Source organism: Pseudorca crassidens, chromosome 19 (genome assembly GCF_039906515.1).
Source record: "Pseudorca crassidens isolate mPseCra1 chromosome 19, mPseCra1.hap1, whole genome shotgun sequence".
NCBI classification, from domain to species: domain Eukaryota; kingdom Metazoa; phylum Chordata; class Mammalia; order Artiodactyla; family Delphinidae; genus Pseudorca; species Pseudorca crassidens.
The window spans coordinates 46,439,567-46,456,375 of NC_090314.1; the positions used below are offsets into that span (position 1 = coordinate 46,439,567).

At 53.2% G+C, this 16,809-nt stretch overlaps 2 protein-coding genes and 1 long non-coding RNA gene across 3 annotated transcripts in view; 2 read left to right on the forward strand and 1 right to left on the reverse strand.

Moving 5' to 3' along the window:
• Nucleotides 1–2,951, forward strand: part of HROB (homologous recombination factor with OB-fold) — a 14,998-nt gene extending 12,047 nt beyond the window's left edge. The window contains exons 10-11 of the mRNA XM_067714488.1: nt 1,856–2,190; nt 2,815–2,951. Coding sequence (XP_067570589.1) covers nt 1,856–1,947 — 92 coding nt within the window. The 3' untranslated portion in view covers nt 1,948–2,190; nt 2,815–2,951. The remainder of the gene's footprint in view (nt 1–1,855; nt 2,191–2,814) is intronic.
• LOC137211831 (uncharacterized) overlaps nt 1–6,929 on the reverse strand; it is an 8,059-nt gene extending 1,130 nt beyond the window's left edge. Inside the window, exon 1 of the long non-coding RNA XR_010937235.1 lies at nt 6,844–6,929. This is a non-coding gene — a long non-coding RNA (uncharacterized lncRNA). The remainder of the gene's footprint in view (nt 1–6,843) is intronic.
• On the forward strand, nt 6,550–16,155 carry ASB16 (ankyrin repeat and SOCS box containing 16). Its single transcript, XM_067714489.1, has 5 exons — nt 6,550–6,995; nt 9,027–9,294; nt 12,813–13,305; nt 14,059–14,172; nt 14,691–16,155. The coding sequence occupies exons 1-5, from the start codon at nt 6,695–6,697 to the stop codon at nt 14,874–14,876; spliced, it is 1,362 nt and encodes a 453-aa protein (XP_067570590.1). The 5' UTR covers nt 6,550–6,694; the 3' UTR covers nt 14,877–16,155.
• The last annotated feature ends 654 nt before the right edge of the window (nt 16,156–16,809 follow it).

Here is a 16,809-nt window from a genome sequence, read left to right on the forward strand (position 1 = left end):
TCCTCCTCCTGTGAGTCTTTGGATCTTACAGAATCTTAACAGAAATCCGATGTGGTGTGTTCTCTGGCGAGGCTGCAGGCCACAAACTAATTAACACAAAGAATGTGAACCAAAGCGCCCCAGTTTCCAGGCCATGTGCTGTTAGCCACAGGGGGAGATAGACTGGCACCATCCTTGAGTCTTCTGTGGCCTGATGGCCAGACCTCAGAGGCAGATTTCCCCATAGTGACTAAGCTCCAAGGCCCTCCAGGCGGTGCTGAGGGGTCAAACATCCATGAGGTTAGGGTGGGACCAGGATACAGACCTGAGAGGCCCAAATACAGACCTTTGAGGGGAGGGCCAACTTGTTCCTCAGGAGGGAGCCTTACCCGGGTGAAGCTAACACAGTCCAGGTCTGGTCCTTAGCTCTTTGATTCAACCCTGTTTGGCCCCAAAGTTCATGGGATTATGGATAGGTGTCTCGACGTTAACCAAATTTCACAGTAGACCAATGGATAAACCACAAAGCCCATTTCTTTATATTGTATGAAAAAGTATCTACCCTGTATGCTGGAATCTTCTCTAGAATCTTGCACTGTCTCCTTGGAAGTCAGCTTGATGACAAGCCGAACCATCATCAGAAGGTTGCTGGTGGTCACAGTATAAGCGTGAGGCGAGTTGCCTGTAGAATGTGTGGTTGGTGTCATATCTCCACTGTAGGGACAGACCTGCCGGGCAGGCAGCTGCTGGTGGTGGCCGGGCAGCACTAGGAGACACAAATGCGGATTCCTGCTATGATTCCCATTTTCCTAGGCTCACACTGGCTGGCTCACTCCCCTTCATTTAACCTAGTGTTTCTTCAGACGGTCACAGTGTAGCTAGTGAGGGGCAACTTTTTTTGTTATAATCAAATTGCAGTCCTGCTTCCCTGAGTACAGTGCTGGTCACCCTAATTAAATTTGAATGCCCCAAAACTGACTTCTGTCCTTCCAGCAGCAGTGTTTATCGAGTGGGAGCTGGCCTCTGCAGGTATAGTTTCCAGCCGGACTGACTCTAGGGCTGCCTGATCCCGTCCATTCAGCGGGAGTTTTCTAGTTGGAAGCTAGGGCTCTGGTGTCAAACGGATGCTACTTGGGGAAGTTGTTGACCTCTGTAAACCCTGTTCTCTCAGGTAAAGTGGGGATTCTAACATGAACTACCACGAGATGCCCTTTAAAAGGGCCCCGTGAGACCGAAATGAAGTGATGAGTATAACGTGGACAGCCCTGTGCGGGCACCCAGCATGCCCCCGGTACGTGTTAGCTGCCCTTGTTAACAGTCAGAGTAGCAGTAGGGCTTACTGAGGTCAGCTCTGTTTCCAAGTTCTCAGACAGAAGCACCCCATCCAAGAACTGTAGTCGGGGACAGTTACTTTTGTCCCCTCTGCCTACGAGGCACTTTGGGGGAGGGGACGATGATGTCTCCCACTCTGCAGATGAGAAACCAGGTTAATGAACTGTGTGATTCTGAACACATCTAGTGACTCTTCCTGGCCTTCTTTCTCCCTCTGTCCAACGCAGAGGTTGCACTAGGGGACCTCTGCTCAGGCACTGTGCCTCTGGATGGAAAGAGGAGCCATGAAGGCCCGAGGGGAGCCTCTTTCTTAGCAAAGTGGCCCGGGCGTTTTGCCTCTGCCTTTGTTGTGTGTGGGTATGTGGGGGGCAGAGGGGAGGTGGAAGGCGGGCCGGCCTCAGGCCCGTCAGTGTGGGTGCTGGCGGCTGGGCGAGCCACCTTCCTGACAGCCCTCCCGAGGGGCGGGAGCCTTGGCTCTGAGTCACGTGGAGCCCTAATATTATCACTAAGTCTCCCCGCCCTCTCTCCCCCCCCCACCCCACAGATGACCTAGATGGACTCCTGAGCGAGCTCCCTGAGGACTTCTTCTGTGGCACCAGCAGTTGGGACTCCCCCAAGGCAGGGCACCCCCCATGAGCCGGCAGCCTCTCAGCACCCAGGAGAGAGAAGACCAACACAATTGGAAAACAAAGTTCCGGGACTTCTCTGGCTGCTCCCACCCTGGACACTTACCCTGAGAACACCCTCGTCCCTCGGGTTCTGCAGTGCCGTCACTCTGGGTCTTCCTTTGGCAACCGGAACTCTGCCCAGGATCAACCCCAGCTCTACTGTCCTCCAGGCCCTCGGGTGCACATTCCGTCTCCTCCTCCAACAGGGAAGGTGTGCCGTTCTCCCACCTCAGCTTGAACTTAGAGGATGCTGGGCCTGGTCCCTTTACTCCCTAGTCCGCGGGCAGCTGAGGAGCTAAGAGGAGCCGCACCACAGCAGTGGCGACCTGTCCCTCTGGACAAGGAAGGAACGCTCAGACTTCCCTGTGCGTCGTCTCTTGAGGCCTGTAGCTGGCCAGCTCACCTGTGCCCAGGGCTCCCAGGAGCGGGGGCAGGAGGACGGCTGAGGTGCCTTATTCTGAAATAAAGCAGCCGCCTGCTTCACCCACCTCCCTCTCGTTTCCAGCCTCGCTGCTTCTTGTTCTGTCTGCCCTGCTGGTGGTACCTTGGCCAGAGCAGAGCCAAGCCACTCGTTTTCTCTCTCTCTGTCTCTCTCCTTTTTTTTTTAACCATAAACTTTTTCTTGTAGACAGTTTTAGATTTATAGAATTATTGCAAAGATGTTACAGGGAGTTCTCATATACCCCACACCCACTCTCCCCTATTGCTGCCATCTTACATTAGTATGGTAGATTTGTTGCAACTAAAGAACCAGTATTGATACATTATTATTAACTGAATTTCATACTTTATTCACATTACTCAGTTTTCCCCTGATGTCCTTTTTCTCTTCCAGGATCTCACGTTACATTTAGCCATCGTGTCCCTTGGCTGTGGTAGTTTCTCCAACTCTCCTTGTTTCTTAATGACCTTGACAGCTTCGAGGAGCGCAGGTCCGCCATGTTGTCAGATGTCCCTCTATGGGAATTTGTCTGGTGTGCCTTCATGATTAGACTGGGGTTATGTGTTTGGGGGAGGAAGACCTCAGAGGTAAGGTGCTTTTCTCATCACATCATATCAAGGGTTGGTGTTGACCTTGATCACCTGGCTGAAGTAGGGTTTGTCAGATTGGCCAGATTTCTCCACTGTCAAGTTACTCTTTTTCTCCCTTTACGCACGATACCCTTTGGAAGGAATTCACTGTGCTGCCCACACTTAAGGAATGAGGAGTTATGTTCTACCTTCTTAAGGGCAGAATATCTACATGGATTATTTGGAATTCTTCTGCATGGGAGATTGGTCTGTTTTCCCTTATCTTTTGTTCAACCACCCATTTATATCAGTATGGACTCATGGATATTTATTTTATACTTTGGGTTAGAGTCCACTACTACTTTATTTATTTTGTTGCCAAGCAACTCTTCACCACTGTAGCTTCTCTGTACCGCTTTTCAGGCAAGAATTGGACGAGGGTCATGGGTGGGGTGTAAAAGGTCTAATTATACCAAGTTGCCAACCAACCTTGTTTTCCTTTCTGGAATGAAGGGAGGAAAGGAAGATTCTCTCAGCACATGGTGGAGGGGGTGTGGGTTAGAGACCCCAGTTTGGCAGCCAGCCTCATCTGCCTCTGTTCAGCCTTCGCCAGGCAGCTGTGAGTCAGGACCTCCAATGGGCTTGGTGCGGCTCTGGGAGAAGGGGTTAGGCTCCCTTTTTCCAAAGAAAAGCTGATCCCACGGATCCCAGTCTCAAAGCTGAAGAGAACAGGTGCTTCAAGAACTCCCTGTTCAGCTGGCTGCTGGTGGCAGTGGGGCTCTGTTCTAGAAGGCTTTTGTGGCCCAAGCCCAGGAACAAGAAGGGGCTAATTCACCAGCACCCCTTTCACACTCTCACCGGGTCTTCCTACCTGAGCACACCACGCACTTCTTTCTCTTCCCCGTGCTGCTAACTCCCCAGCTCCGCCTCTGTAGCTTAGATCTGGGCTGGAGCCGCCCATCTATGCCGGGTGGTCTTCCTGCACCTAAACCAGCCATGCCCCTGGCCTGCGGTGCCCCCCCGCACTCAGCCCCCTTGAGCTCTGGTCTCTGCTGCTCACGATCCTGACAGATGCCCTGGTTTCTTGTGTGCTGCATTGCCCCCCACAGGCTCTGAGCTCCCAGAAGGCAGGCTGGGTATCCAGTTGCCTGGCACTGTTCCTGCCAGTAAAACCGGGCTCCCTGTGGCTTCACGTGTGGGTTGAAGTAAAGGCCTCAGGAAGTTAATGCTGAGGATAGTTTTTCTGCCCTCAGGAAGTTAAGGCTAAGGATAGGGGACTGAACATATGGTACCTCTGAGGACTGATCTGTAGTCAGAGCGCCTTCAGGCCTGTGACAAGAGGCTGCCGAGAGGCTGGGGAGGTCAGAACAGCCTCAGGCCCCTGACCATGACTACCGTGCGCCTCGGGAGAGGCCCCACCAACCATAACTACCGTGAGCCTCGGGAGAAGCCCCACCGACCATGACTACCGTGCGCCTCGGGAGAGGCCCCACCGACCATGACTACCGTGCGCCTCGGGAGAGGCCCCACCGACCATGACTACCGTGCGCCTCAGGAGAAGGCCCCTCTTGGCCCCTCTCGGCCCCGTCGCGTTTTTCCAGCTCCCAGCCCTGGGAGCCCAGCTCCGGGTGCTCAGCTGGGCTGTTGGCTGGGCAATTAAAACATCGAACGGGCGCCTTTCTCTGAGGATCTCCAAGCCCTCGCTGGGCATGATCTCATTCCTCCTCTGGGATCCCCCACCCTGGAATACCACGAAGAGGCTGGGGCCAGAGTGGGTGAACAGCAGGGTAAGGGCAGAGCTGGAAACAGCCTAGGCTGCTGCCACCCACTTGGGCAGGCAGATGAGTGTCTGCCCCGGCGGAGAACAGGGGCCCTCAGTCAACGTGCTACACGTGAGAGGCCGGCCCACGACAAGCCAAGGGCTCCTCAGCAGCGCGACAAGATCTACTGTGCGCCAGGCCCTGCTGGGCACCAGAGCCCCAGCTGAATCCGTTCAGGTCCTGCTCTGGAGCCCGCATCCAGCGCGGCAGGCTGTGGTCCACAGCACCTGGGGACAGGGGCTTGACAACGCACACGGAAGGTCCTCCAGGAGCACGGACTGGGGGGTGGCTGGAACCGCAGGGGTGGGCGACCTGAGCAGGTGTCTCCCACCGCAGGTGACCTTTGAGGTGGACTTTGAGGGATGAGTCAGGAGGGAATTCCAAGCAGAGGGAACGGCAGGGAAAGGCGAGGATCCGTGAGGGGACAGCTGCCTGATGTGAGGCCAAACCAGGGCATGGGGCTTAGTGGGAAAGGGCAGGGCTTAGAAGTCAGCAGACGTTTTCAAGCTAGGAAATGAACTGTTTAGATAGATCCTTCCCTTTGGGCAGTGGAGCAGAGGGGTTGTGGCCAGAGGAGGGAACACCAGGTAGGAGGCAGGGCTGGTCCCGGTTAAAGGCCTTGAGATGGTAACTGAAGATGGGAGAATGGGAGCTGGAAAGTAAGTGTGTGTGTGTGTGTGTGTGTGTGTGTGTGTGTGTGTGTACCGGGGCAGCCATGGCCTGCAGCCAGGGCGGGATGGGGACAGGCAGACCCTGAGGGGCCAAGGGGCTGCCCCACCACCCACTGGCTGAGAAGAGCTTCTGGGGCCAGGGCTGACCTCCCTCCTGCCCTCCCCTTCACTGCTCCGCGGCCAGCACCTAGTGCTGTTTCACGGCCTCATTCTTCCCCCTAGAGGCTCGTGGAAGCACAGCCACTTTGAGTGAGTGGGTTTGTGGCTTGAAGGTCTCCTTGGTCCCCAGAGTTGGGAGGTCAAGCCCTTGGTCCTCCTCAGGCAGGCATGTAAGCCCTTTTAGGAGCTGCGGGGGCGGGGGGGGGGAACCCTAACCAAGACGCATTAAAGGCAGTGTTAGGGACCATGCTGTCCTGCTTGGAAGGTGGAGAGAGGCTCTCTCACCAAAGTGCACCATCTACAGAGTCAGACCCACTGTGGTCCTAGTCTGGCTCCCCCGTCACGAGCTGTGACCTTGAGCAAGTGGTTTCACCTCGCTAAGCCTTAAGTTCCTCATCAGTAAAACAGAAATAAGGCCACCCATCTCAGAGGCGGTCAGACTGTGATCATCAGCCTGATCATATAATTTATTGTCAAAATCAAGCTTGCTGTTTACCCGGGCAAGCCAGAAAATACGTATGGTCACCTGAGTGAAGATGGATATAAAAGGGATTTAAGTACTGTTAAGCCCTGTGTGTGTATGTGCAGATGCCAAGAAGAGGGGTTCAAACTCTGACTTCACCTGCCCTTATTTCCTGGGCAGGGGTCTGCCCTCCAGACAGCATCAGAGAGACCCTGTCCCGTCCATTTCCCTGATTGACTGTCTCACTCACCTCGGACCCTGCCAACCCAAGATGTTCACTCCAGAGAAGTGGGAGGTGTGGAACTGGAGCTCAGCTGAGGGCCGGCTCCCCAGCTGGAGGGTATCTGCAGGGGCAGGGGCTGTCCCTAGCCGTGGGCTGGGGGTTGGCCCAACACTTTCTCTGCACCAAGATCATGACTCTGGGCAAACTGTGTTTACCAGAACAGCAAAGGGCCTATTTATAGCCTCAGCTGCTCCTTTCTCTGGGTCACAGGTTGGGGGCAGGGTGGCTCCTCAGAGCAAGGGTGGCAGTCGGGCCGAGGGAACCTGCTCTGCCCAGCTGCTGCTGCCCAGACCCCTGGATCCCTCCCCATGGCAGGGGAGACCTTCCCCTTCACCTCCTCCACCCTGCGCTCTCTCCGCCTGAAGCGGGAGTGGCTGGCATGGGAGGACCGGCGGCGGGCTGCAGCCCAGGAGTACCAGAGCCAAAGGTGCCCCCCGAGTTCCCGGGCCCAACTCACTAGGCCGCGCCGCTCCTGCCGGGACCCAGCTGTGCACAATGCCCTGTTCTCCGGTGACCTGCAGCAGATCCAAGCCCTGTTCCAAGATGAAGGCGCTGCCAACATGATTGTGGAGACAGTGAGCAACCAGCTGGCCTGGTCAGCTGAACAGGGTAGGGAGCACCCGGTGGGGGCAGAAGAGGAGGGAGAGGGAGGAGGGGAGGGTGGGGGGGGAGCCCGGGCCCCATCGCCCCCCTCCAGACCATAGACTAGACCATCCCTTCCCACTGCCGATTCCAGCTCCCTCCTAAACAGAGATGAGGCATGCTTAGTGATTTGTATGTCTTTTCAGATTTCAAGTTATAGTAGCATGTTATATGACTTACACAGGAACACAGTTGTATTCGAATGCAATTGTTTCTCTGGATGCATCTCCACGCGTGAATATTTGTTCTTTCATAGAATGAAATTATACTCCAGATGCTATTTATAGCCTGTTTTTTTCATGTAATATCTTTCTATGTCCATAACCATAAGTCCACATAATTTTTGTTTTTTTTGGCCATGCCGCGCGGCGTGCGGGATCTTAGTTCCCCAACCAGGGATTGAACCTGGGCCCTCGGTACTGGACGCTCAGGGTCCTAACCACTGGACTGCCGGGGAATTCCCCACGTAATAATTTAAATAGGTGCATAAATTCTATTGTATGGGTGTGCCATGTTTTATATAACTAGCCCCCAAATAGATTGGTTAGATTAGGCTTCTTTTTTGTTTTATTTATTTATTGCTAAAAATATTTATTTATTTATTATTTATCTATTTAGGCTGCACCTGGTCTTAGTTTTGGCATGCAGACTTCTTAGCTGAGGCCTCCGAACTCCTAGTTGCGGCATGCGTGCAGGATCTAATACCCCAACGAGGGATCGAACCCAGGCCCCCTGCATTGGGAGCATGGAGTCTTACGCCCTGGACCACCAGGGAAGTCCCTAGGTTTCCTTTTTAAAAAAAACTATTTTAAATAACAGTATGACCAACATCTTTGTGTACTTGTTCGATGATCTGCCTTAGGATCTATTCTGACCAGAAGGTTTGTCCATGTAAACCAAATGATTGCCCTGTTCTTAGGCAGGAGAAAAGAAACCACCCCCGCAAAAAAAAAAAAAAAAAAAAGATTGCCAGGAGATTGCCTCACACTCCACCCATGGATATGGGGGTTCAAAATCCTTGGAGAGCTTATGCTCTCACGGTCACCACCAGGCCAAATTCCTTCAACTGTTAGAGATGTGACCCCACCCAGGGCACCCTGGTCTCCTCTTCCAGCATGTCCACCATCTCCATCTCCCAAATGGAACTTGGCCTTAATTTCAATCCTAATAAAAAACAAAACATGCTTTACCCAAGATTTAGGAAACCCAGGGATTTACTTAGCTACAATGCAAACAACTGACAGCAGGATATTAGCCATCTGTGTCCTTCGAACAAGACCTTGGCGATTTCTACAATTCGGATTCAACACCAGTCCCGTGATCGACCCCTCTTCCCACTCTTCTTTTCTCTACCTCCATCTCTTATCCTCCCTCTCTGCCCTTCCCCCCATTTCCATGCCACCCTCCCCACCCCAGGAGCATCCCAGGACTTCTTCAGCTCTGCTCTGGCCACTCCCTGAGTCAGTTCCAGGCCCTCCTGTGTGTAACTCCCTCCCCTCCCCAACACCAGAGCGCCCAAGTTAAAAGAGCCAAGGACTCCACCAGCAGCTCAAAGACCCAGAGGTTTCCCTAACAGAATTCACCCTCCTTAGCTGCCCTTGTGGTTTTAAAGAGCAATTAAGGGAATTCCCTGGCAGTCCAGTGGCTAGGACTCGGCACTCCCACTGCCGGGGCCAGCGTTCGATCCCTGGTCAAGGAACTAAGATCCCACAAGCCTCTCAGTGTGGCCAAAAAAAGAAGAAAAAAAAAGAGCAATTAAATGTTTTTCCTATGACCCACGTATTACGTTTTGTTACAGACTGACAAACTTCTAAAAGGCTGTTCCAATTTACACTCTCAGCTGGGGCTTGAGCAAGCCCCTCTCCACAGGTACAGACGGGCACAGGGTTTGTGCTCAGCCAGGCGTACAGAGGGCAGGGCAGCGTCAGTTGTACATGACAGCCTGCCCTGCCTGCCAGCCTCATACCCACCCCCCTTAACACTGCCTGCTCCCCCCAGGGTTCTGGGTGCTGACCCCCAAAGCCAAGCATACGACACCCCTCACCATCGCTGCTGCCCGAGGCCACACCGACTGCGCCCGCTACCTTATCCGGCGGGGAGCTGACTTGGACGCCCGGGTTGGGGGCCGGGCCGCCTTGCACGAGGCCTGTGCCCGGGCCCAGTCCGACTGTGTGCGGTTGCTGCTGACCTTCGGCGCCAAGGTCAATGTGTTGTCTGAGGAAGGCACAACACCCTTGCACCTCTGCACAACCCCTGAGTCCTTACGGTAGGTGCCCAGGGGCTGAGAAGGTTTGGGGAGGGGGTGTGTGGGTACGTGTGTGTGTCTCCAGCTCACATGCCAGAAACACATGTCCTCACAACGTCATGGGAGACAGGTCTCATTCTTTTTTTTTTCTTTGAATTTTATTTTAGTTATTTTTTTATACAGCAGGTTCTTATTAGTTATCTATTTTATACGTATTAGTGTATACATGTCAATCCCAATCTCCCAATTCATACCACCACCACCACCCCCTCCCAGCCACTTTCCCCCCTTGGTGTCTGTACGTTTGTTCTCTACATCTGTGTCTCTATTTCTGCCCTGCGGACCAGTTCATCTGTACCATTTTTCCAGGTTCCACATATATGCGTTAATATACGATATTTGTTCTTCACTTTCTGACTTACTTCACTCTGTATGACAGTCTCTAGATCCATCCACGTCTCTACAAATGACCCAATTTCGTTCCTTTTCATGGCTGAGTAATATTCCATTGTATATATGTACCACATCTTTATCCATTCGTCTGTCGATGGGCATTTAGGTTGCTTCTATGACCTGGCTATTGTACATAGAGCTGCAATGAACGTTGGGGTGCATGTGTCTTTTTTTTTTTTTTTTTTTTGGCGGTACACGGGCCTCTCACTGTTGTGGCCTCTCCCGTTGCGGAGCACAGGCTCCGGACGCGCAGGCTCAGCGGCCATGGCTCACGGGCCCAGCCGCTCCGCGGCATGTGGGATCTTCCCGGACCAGGGCACGAACCCGCGTCCCCTGCATCGGCAGGCGGACTCCCAGCCACTGCGCCACCAGGGAAGCCCCATCTTTTTGAATTATGGTTTTATTAGAGTATATGCCCAGTAGTGGGATTGCTGGGTCACATGGTTATTCTATTTTTAGTTAGTTAAGGAACCTCCATACTGTTCTCCATAGTGGCTGTATCAATTTACATTCCCACTAACAGTGCAAGAGGGTACCCTTTTCTCCGCACCCTCTCCAGCATTTGTTGTTTGTACATTTTCTGATGATGCCCATTCTAACTGGTGTGAGGTGATACCTCATTGTAGTTTTGATTTGCATTTCTCTAATAATTCGTGTTGTCGAGCAGGTTTTCATGTGCTTCTTGGCCATCTGTATGTCTTCTCTGGAGAAATGTCTATTTAGGTCTTCTGCCCATTTTTGGATTGGGTTGTTTGTTTTTTTAATATTGAGCTGCATGAGCTGTTTTTATATTTTGGAGATTAATCCTTTGTGCATTGATTTGTTTGCAAATATTTTCTCCCATTCTGAGGGTTGTCTTTTTGTCTTGTAGTTTCCTTTGCTTTGCAAAAGCTTTTAAATTTCATTAGGTCCCATTTGTTTATTTTTGTTTTTATTTCCATTTCTCTAGGAGGTGGATTAAAAAAGACCTTGCTGTGATTTATGTCAGAGTGTTCTTCCTGTGTTTTCCTCTAAGAGTTTTATAGTGTCCAGTCTTACATTTAGGTCTCTAATCCATTTTGAGTTTATTTTTGTGTATGGTGTTAGGGAGTCACTCTTTTACATGTAGCTGTCCAGTTTTCCCAGCACCGCTTATTGAAGAGACTGTCTTTTCTCCATTGTATATCCTTGCCTTCTTTGTCATAGATTAGTTGACCATAGGTACATGGGTTTATTATCTCTGGGCTTTCTATCCTGAGACAGGTCTCATTCTATGGTGAAAAACCTGAGACTCAGAAAGGTTTAGTGACTTGTCCAAGGTCACATCAGCTAAGCCCAGTAGGCAGAAGCCCTGTTGCTTTTTGGAAAAACCCTGTCCCAACTGCAGTCTCCTATTCCCTGGGAACCCTCTGCAGCCACATTCCTAGCTATTTTGAGGTAGGCATCAAGAAAGATCTAGCCCAGTGTTTCCCAATCTTAGTGTGAAGGACGCTTCCTCTTCCCACCTTTTTAAGGTCAACAGTTTCTTGGCCACACCCTACATGAAGGTATTTGCACTTTGACAAGTCAGGTCCACAGATAAGGCTGGCGGGGGCAAGGAATCAAGGGCTCCTGAAAGGCATTCCACAGCCCACGTGCTGGAATCTACCCATGTAGATCTAGATCAGTGATGGACCCAGAAATGATCCAAAATTCCCAGTCCTTTCTTGAGGTCTTATGGGCATGTGGTGCACCTTCCAGCACACTTGATCCTTTGAAGTGAACTGAGAATGGTCTCACTTACTGGAACCCTACTGGGCGAGCTTCTTGGAGTTATTTAAATTTAGTATATAGAAACAGAAACGAGTCTATGATTAGAACTTACCGAGGTAATAAATTAAGTAGTGTGTGGCTGGCTGGCTGCTACTCAGAGCTTGGCCACTGAGCAAAGTGCCTACCAGACATGCGCACTGAAGGGAGCTGGAATGCTGGCCATTTTGGGGAAGGATACTTTTTCATCAGGGTTTCGATGGGGTTGATGGATCTGCTCTTGAGTTTCCAGTGGCTACCGTTCTGGCTTTTTAAATCACTGTTAGTTTAGTGCCATCATTAATTTAGTTTGCAGCGTGTTTGGTTTACCCCGAGGCGGTTAATGATGCATATTTGCCTCAACAGTGTTCTGACCTATGAAACACCTGTGAAACACGTGCTCCCTAAAACCTGGTTTTTGTTGTTTGGTTTTGTTTGTTTTCTCCAGGGGAAAGTGAAGTAAGTGGGACCCAAGTGCCTTCCTTTGCTGGAGTGGGTGTGGCTGGCTGAGAAAGGTGGTCTTCATGTTTGGAGAGAGGAAGAAAATACTAATTACGACTTTTTGTTTTGTTTTGTTTTTTACTAATTAGGACTTCTATTTCTGTTTTCTTTGGGGGTCATACTCCTTAATTTTCTGTGCTTCACAGTGTACACATTAGTGGGTTTTCAAAACTTTTTGTGCTTTCAAAATGTTAGGAGAAGGGCTTCCCTGGTGGCGCAGTGGTTGGGAGTCCGCCTGCTGATGCGAGGGACACGGGTTCGTGCCCTGGTCCGGGGCGATCACACATGCTGCGGAGCGGCTGGGCCCGTGAGCCATGGCCGCTGGGCCTGTGTGTCCGGAGCCTGTGCTCCGCGGCGGGAGGGGCCCCGGCAGTGAGAGGCCCGTGTACCGCAAAAATAAATAAATAAATAAAATAAAATAAAATAGGGCTAATAAAAAAAAATGTTAGGAGACCACTGACAAGTGATTCAGAACAAGGCCTTGGGGTCCCTATCTGATGGGGGAGTCAGGTTAGACTCTGGGAGGGACGGTCTGAGGCAGTGAGTATTAATTCCTCCGCAGTCACTAACTTGCTGTATGTCCTGGGCTGCACCACAACTTTTCTGGGCTGAAAACTGAAATGCTCCCAGTGACTTGGATGGGCCTTCCAGCTCTGCTCTCTGTCATGGGGCTTCTGTGAGTCTGGCGGTGGGCGCCAGGCTCGCTTGAGCCAAGAGAGGTGGGAAGAAGGGGTCAGGGATGACAGCAGGCTGAGGGGGTCCCAGGCCAGGCCTGGTCCCTCAGGATTTGCCTCAAGGGCCTTGTACCCTGCCTCCAGGTGCGCCAAGCAGCTGCTGGAGGCGGGAGCAACCGTGAACTTGGCGGTACAGGACAGCGAGGTGACGCCCCTGCACGTGGCGGCGGCACGAGGCCTGGAGCAGCACGTGGCTCTCTACCTGGAGCACGGCGCCGACGTGAACCTGCGCACCAGCCAGGGCGAGACGGCCCTGAACGCCGCGTGCGCGGGGGCCGAGGGCCCGGGCAGCAGGCGGCAGCACCAGGACGCCGTGCGCCGGCTCCTGGAAGCCGGGTCAGATGCCCGGGCGGCAGGGCGCAAACGCCACACGCCGCTGCACAACGCCTGTGCCAACGGCTGCGGGGGCCTGGCTGAGCTGCTGCTGCACCACGGGGCCTGCGCTGCAGTTCCCAATGGGGCGGGCGAAACGCCCATGGACTGCGCGCTGCAGGCCGTCCAGGACGCCCCCAACTGGGAGCCCGAGATCCTCTTTGCTGCCCTGCTGGACTATGGGGCCCAGCCTGCGCGCCCTGAGGTGCGCAGGGAGGGCCTGTGAAAGAAGACTCCTGACGGGCGGGGTATGCCTGGAGCTGGAATTGCCCAGCCTCCAGGAAGAGAGGCTAAGAGACAGAGAGCCCGCTCTCTGGGCCAGAGATCTGTCCGCCTCTTGGGAAGGACCAGTGAGGGCTATGGGAGAGGGTGTCTAAGGGAGAAAAACAGCCCCCAAGGAAACTGGCTGGGGCCAGGAGGTTGGAGCACACTTGAAGGTAGGGTAAACTGAGGCTAGAAAAGGATGAGGAGGGACTCAGATCTTGGCCTCTCAAATTTGGATGTGAGACTTCCCTGGGAGTCCAGTGGTTAAGCCGCTGCGCTTCCACTGCAGGGGTCACGGATTCGATTCCTGGTCGGGAAACTAAGATCCTGCATGGCACGTGGGCAGGCAAAAAAAGAACAGATTTGGATGTGAGTGGGGCTTTGGCCCAGGCTGGTTGGTAGAGGCATGGTACCCCTGAGACCCTCTTTTGTTTTCTAGTCTGAGACTCCTTTTTTTTTTGTTGTTGTTGTTGTTGTTGTTGTACGCGGGCCTCTCACTGCTGCGTCCTCTCAAGTTGCGGAGCACAGGCTCCGGACGCGCAGGCTCAGCGGCCATGGCTCACGAGCCCAGCCTCTCCGCGGCATGTGGGATCTTCCCGGACTGGGGCACGAACCCGTGTCCCCTGCATTGGCAGGCGGACTCTCAACCACTTGCGCCACCAGGGAAGCCCTGAGACTCTCTTTTGATTTCTAGATGCTGAGACACTGTGCCAACTTCCCTCGAGCCCTGGAAGTCCTGCTTAATGCCTACCCTTGTGTTCCATCCTGTGATACCTGGGTTGAGGCAGTGCTTCCAGAGCTGTGGCAGGTAAGTCCGCCCCATGAGCACAGCTCCTTCCTGGGCTCTGGGGGAGATGGAGAGGAAGGATGAGCCCCAGGCCTGTCCCTCCAGGGTGGGCTTCCTGGAGGCAGGAGCAAGAGGGACTCTGGGTGGGAGGAGGATGGGCAGAGTGAAACCTCTGGGTTCCAGGGTCCCCTGCCCCCGGAAGCTCAGGACAACCTTTAATTGCACACAACTCTCTAGCCTCTCTCTTACCTGCATCAGTATAGACATTTATCAGGCATCTCTGACTGAGTGGGCACTGTGCCAGTATCTTTGGAGTGGGGGTGGGTGCAGACATGGCTGAGACCCTGCTCTGCAGTGTGGTCCCAGCTCCCATGACCCCTGCAGGGCCTTTGCTTCTGAGTCTGAGTCCTTCAAGATGAGCCAAACGCCCAGGTGGGTGCAGGTTGCAAAATCCCAGGGCCCCGCCACTAGGTCACCCCCAGATGGAAGGGCAAAGTCAGGGCGTTGGGCCATCTGACCCTGTTCCACTCCCCATCCAGGAGCACGAAGCCTTCTACAGCTCGGCCCTGTGCATGGTCAATCAGCCGAGGCGGCTGCAGCACCTGGCCCGGCTGGCCATCCGTGCTCAGCTGGGTAGCCGCTGCCGACAGGCTGCCGCCCGCCTCCCCCTGCCCCCGCTCCTCAGGGACTACCTGCTGCTGCGTGTGGAGGGGTGTATCCAGTGAGCCCCGTGCCCAGCTGCTCCCAGAGCTTGTCCTGCCCCCTCCGTCAGTTGCCCCCGCAACCCTGGAGGACCAGTCCCTGGCTTCTTATCCACACTCTGCATGTCCGCTGGGGCCAGCTCATCCCTCTACTGGCTTCTTGAGCCACCCGCTGACCTCCAGCTCGACCTGAACTTCAGCTCCTCTCCCATGGGAAGGTCTGCAGACTCAGCCTTTGTCCGCATCTTCCTCCTTCGCCTAAGTGGATGATGGCCCCTCCATCCAGGCGGGCCCCAAGCCGGGAGGAAGTGATCCTCGTTGTCCCGAGACCTGCTACCCATGTACCTGTTCAGACTCCTAAAGAGTGACAGCCTCTGCCTCTAGCAGTGCTGCCAATGCCCGTCCTGCTTTTGTCCCTTCAAGGGAGGACTTCACTGACTGGTCTTGAAACCCACGCCGTGCAAGGATGTTGGGACGATCTTTGGGAATCAGAACTCTGATGATGCCCTTCAGTGGCTCCACACCACCTTCAGGCTAAAATAAAAACTTAACAAGGCAGACAAACCTTCTAGCCCCTGCCTCCGCCAAGCTCCCTGGCCTCGTGATCTGCCTTCTCCCTTCTAAGATGCCTGTAACTCAGCCTTAGCAAACTAGTTACCAGTTGCTGGATATGACCTGCTCCCCTTTGCTTCCAGGCATCTGCATGTGCTGTTCCCTCTGCTTGGACTACCCTTCCCACATTTTTTTGCCCTGGTTGAAGCTGATTTGATCCCCAAGACTTGGCCTAATAGCCCTCTTTCTGCAGAGCCTTCTGGGTGGTTGCACTGGGTGGTTTTCCTCACCCCTCAGTGATGCACAGTATCTTAAACTGTGGTCACCGCACTCATGGTCTTAGAGGGTCTGTAACAGGAGGACCAGCCACCAGCTTTCCCTTCTTTCCCTCTCATTTCCTCCTCTGGTCCCAGAGTCAAAAGTACCACCATTCATCTTTAAGAGGAAGCTTTTTAGGCCAAGCCAGTTTTCGTTTTTTTTTTTTTTTTTTTTGTTTTGTTTTGTTTTTTTGCGGTACACGGGGCTCTCACTGTCGTGGCCTCTCCCGTTGCGGAGCACAGGCTCCGGACGCGCAGGCTCAGCGGCCATGGCTCACGGGCCCAGCTGCTCCGTGGCATGTGGGATCTTCCCGGACCGGGACACGAACCCGTGTCCCCTGCCTCGGCAGGCAGACTCTCAACCGCTGCGCCACCAGGGAAGCCCAAAGCCAGGTTTTATGAATGCAAATAAATGATTTGTGCACAGAACAAAAGTGTGACTGTTAGGTTGAAATGTGGCTGAGATACCTATCGCTCCATGTTTATTCCTCCTCTTTGTACTCTTCTGTGGTTCCCAGGTTTTCTGCACTGAGCAGCTGTTACTCTTGTGATAGGAGAAAGAGTATAAGAACAACACAGGAACTCTCCCAGACCCTGAGCTTGTAGTACCCCCTGGAGGAGGTGGCTGTTCTCCTGTCCCTTTGCTGAGGTGAGGGACCCTGGGCTCTCCACTGTAATTACCACTTGGAGTCACATGGTAGAGATGTATCAGGAGTCCTGGGTCGGCCTCCTGCGGTTGTTGCCCAGCCTCCCCTCCTCCGTGGAAAGTTGTATCTGCGGGTATTTCCTTTCACCAACATGAAGACAGTCTTTTACCTCGTTATGCAGAGCAGCACCATCTCCTTTCTAGGTGAAATTTTTGCTTTAATTTCACAGATCCAAAAAGCCCGAGAGAAGAGAGGGAAATCCTCTCTAGTCCTGGGGCCACGCGAGGAGCCTCACTCTCGGGAGGATGTCGAGCTGTCTCCCCTTTTACAGCAGGCAGACCCTAGCGAGCATGGCCTTTTCTGTTATATTTACAATGACAAATACCTGCTTAAAGAAAACCCAAAAGATGCATGTGATTATGTATCTGATTTGGGGGTAAG